This window comes from Megalobrama amblycephala, unplaced genomic scaffold (assembly GCF_018812025.1).
Source record: "Megalobrama amblycephala isolate DHTTF-2021 unplaced genomic scaffold, ASM1881202v1 scaffold643, whole genome shotgun sequence".
Taxonomy (NCBI): domain Eukaryota; kingdom Metazoa; phylum Chordata; class Actinopteri; order Cypriniformes; family Xenocyprididae; genus Megalobrama; species Megalobrama amblycephala.
The window spans coordinates 1-9614 of record NW_025953549.1 but is presented as its reverse complement, the minus strand read 5'-3'; the positions used below and the strand labels follow the sequence as shown (position 1 = coordinate 9614).

General features: G+C 41.1%; 1 protein-coding gene across 1 annotated transcript; it reads left to right on the top strand.

The window, feature by feature from the left end:
- The first annotated feature begins 7 nt into the window (after positions 1-7).
- Positions 8-6497, top strand: LOC125262162. The gene is made up of 2 exons (XM_048180714.1): positions 8-6165; positions 6382-6497. The coding sequence occupies exon 1, from the start codon at positions 17-19 to the stop codon at positions 5609-5611; it is 5595 nt and encodes a 1864-aa protein (XP_048036671.1). The 5' UTR covers positions 8-16; the 3' UTR covers positions 5612-6165; positions 6382-6497.
- Positions 6498-9614: the final 3117 nt, after the last annotated feature.

The following is a 9614-nucleotide window of genomic DNA, read 5'->3' as shown; positions in this document are numbered from 1 at the left end:
GGAAAGAGACGGTGTGATGAATGCATACATGAAAGTTCGAAGTTATGTTACTCCATCTACTGATACAAGAAGGCGAATTGATGCATGCGATGCTGTGACAAAAGACATCGTTAAGATTGCTTATGAGAGGATTTCAGGTGTTGATGGGGACTTCGACGGTGAAAGAGTAAGAGAGCGTCTTCGTGAATTGCTTGATAGAGATTATGCTCGCTCTGTCTACGGTTCTACGGTCTCACGTGTCAGCTCCAAGCCAAGTACGCCCATAAGTCAACCTTCACTGAACTCCATCCTGATGGCCAAACGAATAGAGGCAGCAGCAGAGCTTGCAGCTAAGGAAGCAGAATATGCAACGATACTGGAGGAAAAGGAACAAAGGGAAAGAATACAACTTCTAGAAGAAAGGCAAAGGAGAGAACTTGATGCTCAAAAGAGTGAGTTTGAAAGACTACAAGCAGTAAAGGAGGTAAGAGCAGCAAGAGCAAGACTAGAAGTGTATGACAAGGAAGAAACCATTCACTCTGCTAACCATAACGATGGGCTGCAGCGACCTGTAAGCATTCCCACACAAGAACCTGTGCATTCATCCTCGAATAAGCCAACACTCAATGAAAAAGCATCATCACTACCTCCCAATGCTGATGTGTCTTACCTCGTGCAGGCTGTCCAAGACAGTATAACTCTGAACAGGCTTCCTATGCCAGAGCCTACAGTCTTCAGTGGTGACCCCATTCACTTTATTGAGTGGAAAGCTTCATTCCAATCACTCATTGACAAAAGACATATCTCCTCAGCAGATAAGTTATACTACTTGAAGAAGTATGTCACTGGTTCTGCTCGGAAAACTCTAGAAGGCATCTTTTACAGAAACGATGAAGAAGCTTACACCGATGCATGGAAAAGACTTCAAGATCGCTATGGACAGCCATTCATTATACAAAGAACATTCAGAGAGAAGCTCGCAAACTGGCCCAGAATCCAGCCCAAGGACGCTGAAGGACTCCGAAATTTCTCAGATTTCCTGAATGCATGTAAAGACGCTATACCTCATGTTAAGGGACTGGAAATACTGAATGACTGCGAGGAAAATAGGAAACTTGTAAACAAACTTCCTGACTGGGCGGCTGCCCGTTGGAATCGTCAAGCTACGCAAATGCTGAGTGAGACTCAAGATTTCCCAACTTTCTGCGATTTTGCTAACTTCATGTCAGTTGAGGCCGAGGTAGCCTGCAATCCAGTCACTTCCTTCTATGCTCTTCATGCTTCTGAAGCTAATAAGGAGAAACATAACCTCAAGGTTGGTAAGAACAAAGCCAATGTCTTCCACACAAAGTTAGTCACACAGCATGATAATCCGAAGCCCACTAGTAAAGTCTCTAAACCATGTCTGTTCTGTCAAAGCAGTGAACATCAAATTCATAATTGTTCTAAGTTCTTTGCAAAGTCTCTTGAAGAACGGAGAAAGTTTATAAAGGATACTAAGCTGTGCTACGGATGTTTAAAGCTCGGTCACAGTGCCAGAGACTGTCGTTCCAGACATAGCTGTGATACCTGCAAGGGAAGACATCCTACCTGCTTACATGATGACAGCTTCATTAGAAAGGTGAAGTCCTCCTCTGTTCAAAGCCCAGAGAATGCTCATGAGAGGGTCGTGACAGCATCTTTAAGTGTAGAATCTGGATGCACATCTGTTAACACCTCAATGATCGTGCCAGTGTGGTTGTCCTCACAAAATGACCCAGTTTCTGAGAAACTTGTCTATGCTCTGTTAGACACACAAAGTGACACTGTCTTCATTGAATATGCAGTAAGTCAAGGTCTAAAGGTTGATTCATGCCCAGTGACACTTAAGCTCACTACTATGATTGGGAAGGATTCATTGATATCTAGTGAACGAGTTTCTGGTCTTAGAGTCAGAGGCTTCAATTCCCCAATAGTTCTAGAGCTACCCCCTGCATACACTAAGGAATGTATCCCTGTGGACCGCGCACACATCCCTACAAGTGAGACTGCCAGGTGTTGGAAACATCTTGCTCCTTTAACAGACATAATTCCCCCACTTCAAGATTGTGAGGTTGGTCTATTAATAGGATATAATTGTTCTAGAGCTTTAGCGCCCAGAGAAGTGATTCTTGGAGCAGACAACGAGCCATATGCTGTTCGCACAGATCTCGGATGGAGCATTGTGGGCCCTTCCTCGACACATCATGAGACACAAAGTGTAAGCATATGTCACAGAGTATCAATTAAGGAAATTCCTTCTGTAACGCCAGCTGATGTGATCAAAGTGCTGGAGTCAGATTTCAAGAGTACTGAAGAAAACACAAGAGTGGTGTCTCAAGAGGACATTATGTTCTTGAATAAACTGGAAGAAAAAATCAGAATGAACAAGGACAGCCACTTGGAAATGCCCCTTCCATTCAAGAAAAGACCCTGTCTTCCAGATAATGAGCCTCTTGCTGTCATAAGACTTCAACATCTAAAGAGTAAATTAATGAAGGACCAGGAGTACAGAGAGCATTACGTGAAGTTCATGGAAGAAGTAATAGGGAACGGTGAAGCTGAAAGAGTCATTGATGAAGGAAGGAAGGGAGAAAAATGGTACATCCCTCATCATGGAGTATATCACTCAAAGAAGCCAGGTAAACTGCGAGTGGTTTTCGACTGCTCTGCCAGATACAAGGGAACCAGCTTGAACGATCATCTTCTTACAGGCCCTGACCTGATGAACAGCCTGACTGGCATTCTTTTGCGGTTTAGACAGTATCCAGTGGCCTTAATGTGTGATATTGAGAGGATGTTCCACCAGTTCCATGTTGACAAAGCAGATCGAGATTATTTACGATTTCTTTGGTGGAGAAATGGAGATTTCGACTCACAGCCTCAAACATTCCGTATGAGAGTACATCTGTTTGGTGCCTCGTCGTCCCCTGGGTGCGCAAACTACGGACTAAAACATCTTGCGAGAGAAGGTGAACATCTGTACCCCCTTGGTTCGCAATTCATTATGCGAGATTTCTACATGGATGATGGAGTCTCCAGCACTGAAAGTGCAGAGAAGGCCATCCAGTTGGCTCAAGAAGCTCGCCAGCTTTGTGCACTAGGAGGTTTAAGGTTGCATAAGTTTGTGTCTAACGATAGGGCAGTTTTGGAGAGCATGCCACCCTCTGAGTGTGCTGTAGATGTTACAGCTGTCAATCTTTCCCTCACTGACCAGCCTTTGGAAAGAGCCTTGGGCATTTACTGGCATCTGGAACAGGATAACTTCAGATTTCGTGTCAATCTAAAGGACCAGCCAGCAACCCGTAGAGGCATACTGTCTACAGTGGCCTCGTTATTCGACCCCTTGGGGTTTCTTGCGCCATTCTTGCTCAAAGGAAAGGCTGTTCTTCAAGAAATGTGCAGAAATGGCATGGGCTGGGATGATCCTTTACCTGATGGTTTGCAGCCAAGGTGGGAGCAGTGGAAGGCTGATCTTGTTAACTTAGATAAGATCGAGGTGCCTCGTTGTATTGTGCCTGCTGGGTTTGGGAGAATCACAACAAGAGAGATTCATCACTTCTCGGATGCTAGCACGAGAGGATATGGCCAGTGCTCATACCTTAGGCTTGAGAACGAACAAGGTGACATCCATTGTTCTTTGCTCATGGCAAAATCTAGAGTAGCCCCACTTAAGGTCACAACAATCCCTCGGTTAGAGTTGACTGCTGCGGTTGTGTCAGTTGCTGTGAATGATATGCTTAAGGAAGAAATGAACCTTGCAGATGCAGAGGCATATTTCTGGACTGACTCTCAAGTGGTGTTAGGCTACATAAACAACGAAGCTCGCCGCTTCCATACGTTCGTTGCAAATCGAGTTCAGAGAATTCATCGCAGTACAACTCCTGAACAGTGGCGATACATTTCCTCTGATGAAAATCCAGCCGACTATGCATCACGAGGTATGAGTGTTAATGATCTGGTTACTTCCAGCTGGTTCAGAGGACCGAATGTCTTGTGGGAAAGGCAAATACCTCCGCCTGTGGATGTGAACACACAACTTCCTATTGGAGATCCAGAGGTCAAGAAGGCTCAGTCACTGAACACCCAAACAGTACAGTATTCCTGCTTATCCAACCGTCTCATAAAGTTGTCCTCATGGTCCAAAGTCATTCAGGCAGTAGCACGTCTAATTCGTAGAGTCAGGAAGGACAAATCAAGTGACCACAGTACCGTGGCAGAACGTGAGAATGCAAAGTGCATTATCATTAAGGATTTACAGAATCAGATGTATGCAGAAGAAATAGCCTTACTCCGTAAGGGCAAGCAACTCCCACACAGCAACAGGCTATACAATCTAGACGCCTTTGTCGACCATGACGGATTGCTCAAGGTGGGAGGAAGACTTTGCAATGCTTCTCTCTCTAACTCAGTTAAACATCCAGTGATAATTCCAAAGGAACACCATCTTACAAAACTTCTGATCGCTGATTGTCATGAAAAAACTGAGCATCAAGGAAAGGGCTTGACTATAAATGAGATCAGATCAAGAGGATTTTGGATAACAGGAGTAAATAGGACTGTAGCCTCCTTTGTACGACAGTGTGTGAGATGTCGCAAGTTGCGCAGGCCCACAGAAGAGCAAAAAATGGCTAACCTGCCCTCCGAGCGTATAGATCCATCTCCTCCATTCACGTACTGCGGAATGGATGTTTTTGGCCCTTTTAATACCAGACAAGGTCGTAAATCATTCAAGAGGTATGGACTTCTCTTTACCTGTTTCTGTTGCAGAGCCATCCATATTGAGATGCTGGATGACATGTCCACGGATACGTTTATCAATGGCCTGCGTTGTTTCATCGCTATCAGAGGATCAGTCCGTCAAATAAGGTGCGACCAAGGCAGTAATTTCATTGGCGCCAAAAATGAGTTTGCTAAGGCCATGAAAGAGATTGACACCAACCGTCTGGTAACATTCTTAGCAGAAAAACAATGTGACTTTGTCTTTAACGCACCCCACTCAAGTCACACAGGAGGAGTTTGGGAGAGACAGATTAGAACTGTGAGAAATGTTCTACATTCCATTCTGTCCCTATCTTCTGGAAGGCTTGATGATTCTTCCCTTCGGACCTTCTTCTACGAAGCAATGGCAATTGTAAATAGCCGACCGCTCACAGTAGACAATCTGAATGATCCTAAAAGTCCTGAACCCCTTACCCCAAATCACCTTCTCACACTGAAAACTACCCAAGCCTTACCACCTCCTGGCAAGTTTGTCAGAGAAGATATATATGCTCGCAAGAGATGGCGACATGTCCAATACTTAGCTGAGCAATTTTGGGGCCGTTGGCAGAAGGAATATGTGTCTAACATTGCAACAAGACAATGCTGGCTTACACCAAGAAGGAACATGCAAGTTGGGGATATAGTTCTGGAGAAGGCAGACGATCTGCCCAGGAATGAGTGGCGTTTGGCAGAAGTTATTGAGACTGTCGTTGACAAGGATGGTTTGGTGAGAAGAGTGAAGATACGTTTTGGTGACAGAAAACTGGGGAAGGATGGTAAACGTCTGCACAAGCCATCAATAGTTGAGCGGCCAGTGCAGAAGCTGGTCCTGTTGCTGGAAGCAGCTTAAACTCCTTGACATATCCTTTGAGTAAAACAGTTCATAATAGAATATGCTTGGTTCTTTGTTTTCCTTAAATCTAGGCTAAGTAACAATGGCTAATTCATTAAAAAAAAGGAGAGAAATCATTCATGATTAAAGTTTAACAATTTAGTCCCTCATGATTTGGTGGGAGTGTAACTAACCCTCAGTTATTTTAATTAGTTTTGCAGATTAATACATAATTCTGATATTTATAGTAATTCTATATTTTAATTAATAATAGTTTGGTTTATTTTATTTTGGAATGTTATTTTCCCCGCTTTAAGTTATTATGCCTAGAGACCTTTACTTTGAAAGGCGGCTTGGCGGAAATGAAAAAACTGACCGCTTGAGTGAACAGGCGCATACACGGAAGATCGCAGACAGACGGAGACACGGAACCATGCGGTTACGGATTCACGGAGCGTGATAATAGTATTAAGGATACTTTAAAGTAAATTAGGCATCTAGTCTCTATTTGTTGTTTTATTTTTGTAGTATCTTTCTTTATTGTTTAGCACCTGGTTGGAAAGGAGAACAAGGTATCCATGTATATTTATACTTACATAGATATAGTGTACTTTGTCTTTTTTATTGTTTTATATGTATTTGCTTGATTTATGAGTAATTTTATGTTGTTTAGGATAAATGTTAGTATTAATTTCGTAATTTTTTTGCTATATGGTCAATTGTTTTGTTTCATTTACATGAATGTGAATTATTTACAAATTACAATATTGTTTATTCATCTGTTCTAGCTCTTACGGTGTTGTGACGGTGTTGTGACGGTGTTGTGGAATTAATAAGAACAATAAACAAAGAGAAGAAATAGTACAACATCAGTGGAGGAGCTAAATCCTTTATTATTTCAACCGGGCTGTTACATGGAGAGATTTATAAAGAATGACGTTGTGTTTATGAATTATACAGACTGCAAGTGTTTAAAAATGAAAATAGTGACGGCTCTTGTCTCCGTGAATACAGTAAGAAACGATGGTAACTTTAACCACATTTAACAGTACATTAGCAACATGCTAACGAAACATTTAGAAAGACAATTTACAAATATCACTAAAAATATCATGATATCATGGATCATGTCAGTTATTATTGCTCCATCTGCCATTTTTCGCTATTGTTCTTGCTTGCTTACCTGCTAGTCTGATGATTCAGCTGTGCACATCCAGACATTAATACTGGCTGCCCTTGTCTAATGCCTTTCATAATGTTGGGAACATGGGCTGGCATATGCAAATATTGGGGGCGTACACCCCAACTGTTACGTAACAGTCGGTGTTATGTTGAGATTCGCCTTGTTCTTCGGAGGTCTTTTAAAGAAATGGTATTTATATAAGAAGGAGGAAACAATGGAGTTTGAGACTTACTGTATGTCATTTCCATGTACTGAACTCTTGTTATTCAACTATGCCAAGGTAAATTCAATTTTTAATTCTAGGGCACCTTTAAAAGAAATGAGTTCATACAACTCAAAACAATGAAACAGTTCAGTTTATTTGAAATATGTCAGTGCTGTGAACTCAAAAGAAAAAGGATGTTCTAAATACTCATAACAGTTAATTTAACTGAACTAATTTGTTTAATTTAAGTTTGTCCTACTCAAACCAATAACTATTTTGAGCGGAGAATGAGTAAACATTTACATATACTACCAACATTGTAACAATACAAAGGAGGTTGAAAATCGACAAAGTTACACTTTAAGGTAAACTACCTCTGTGCATGTGAAATGAGTAACAGCACTTAGTTATGGGCTCATGGGTTTCCTGTTGGGTCAATTATAGCCTGCACTGCCCCATCCATAACAGCTTCTTTGCAAAGCTGCATTACACCGTGACAGGATCACAAAACAATCTGCTCTGAAATGTGCCACAGAAACAGTTGAGGCTGGATTGAAATCATCAGGGACCTTGTTAAAAATAAACTTCAGCCACTTGTTTCTTTATGCAAAGCTGGTGGTGTGACCCCACATACAGAAACACCACAGTGTTTGGCAAACTTCCCCCCACATCTTACATTAATTATATGCTAGTTTAAACTTTTGATTAAAGGCATAAAGAAAAGCTTATTCTGGCAAAAAAGTGACTGCTTGAATTGTTTGACTGACTTGTAAAGTGACCAACAACAATTCATTTTGTTTTTATGTGTGTTTACAGGCGGACTAGCCGAACCCAGAATAATAGACCAGTCAGGAAAAAAATAAATAAATAAAAAAAAGAATGAATGAATGAATGAATGAATGAAAAATAATATTTAAATAATGCCTCAGCAGTATCAGTCAGTGACCAGCTTAATAGAAATCATCATAAAAATATGGGTGCACATGTATTACTTTTGAATGCACAAAAATTATGATTAATTTTACAGATAAGAAAATAATTCTAACAATGTTTCTGAGATGATGGAATGCAGATTTTGTAATGCTCTTAATATGGGACTCTAATGTCAGATGACTGTCAAAAATCACACCAAGGTTACAAATTTGAGTAGATGGGAAAACAACACTACCATCCATAATCAAATTAAAATGGCTACCTTTATGAATAGCAGCTGGTGTGCAAACAAGTAGAACCTCTGTCTTGGAACAATTTAATTGTAAAAAATTATGGTACATCCACATTTTATTCCCTGCACACACTCCGAGAAAATAGCAGAGGAGCTGATGTAAATTTGGGTATCATCAGAATAAAAGTGATACCCCAAACCACATTTCCTAATGATTTGCCCCAAAGGAAGCATATAAATGCTAAACAACATAGGACCTAAGACAGATCCCTGAGGGACACCATGGCAGACCCGAGAACAAACTGAGAACGATATTTAAGGTAAGATTTAAACCAAGACATCAACCCCCATTTTCACAGACAAGGCTTAAGTTAGTCCTAGACTAAAATGCATGTTTGAGCTGTTTTAACTGAAAGCAACTTGTACTGATATATTTTAAAATATGTCAGTGTCATTGTTTTGTCTCAAGATGTACACCAGTACACATTTTTTTTTTTTTTTTCCCTAAAAAAGCTACTTAAGTGTACTAATTGAACTAAGGCCTAATCCTGGTTTAGGCTAAGCCCTGTGTTATGATCACCAGTTGGAGTGTCCTAGTTAGTCACTAGAGGGCACTCCAACCCGGACTGTTCCTCATCACACTTTTGGACTTCATTTCCCATAACCCACTTCCCGGACTCATTATCCCTTCATTGCACCCAGCTGTCTTGAGTTTTGTCATTAGCATCTGTCTATTTACACTGAGTTGTTTCTGCTTTTGTTTGTCGAGTGTTAATTTGTGTTACGTGCACTTCTGTTTTCCTGCTTCTCTGTTTTGCATATGGACTGTTTACGTGGATGTTTGACCCTGGCCTGGATGGATTATGATTTTGAATTACCTGATTAAAACTGCATTTGGATCTTACCTTCTCGTCTCTGTGCCATTTCGTGACACCCTGTCTGTGAAACCCGGCCCAAGTGTTTTGTTTTAGGCACATAGTTTATTATAAAAGAAATGTGTTTGCAGGTTTACCAACGGTATATGGGAAAAGTATTATTTTCCAAGCTTGACCAAACCTTTGGATGTCCCGTTTGCCGCCTTTTATTCCTGTCAACATGGAGCTCCGTTATTTCTTGTGTGCGCTATTTTTATGTAAAGCGTTGCTCTTAATCAAGCAACCGCGTGAATTTGTAGCATATTATTGCTGGAAGGCATAAGGAAAAGACAGGCACAGGAAACTGACCTTTTCAGTGGCTGTGCATCTCTAAGGAGCATCTCAATACTACCCCTGCCTCCTCCTGAAAAGCAGAAGTGTGTGGATGAAGGTCCGTAGTAATGATACACTGAGTTCCTTCAGTGCATTTAATAAATGTTGTTTCAGTTTTACTCCAGTTTGATTTTGCCGCCACCACTTTGCATTCTGACGACCCCTGGCCTCTTGATGTGATGATGTAGACACAAAGTAATCGGTTTACATGGTAGAATTTT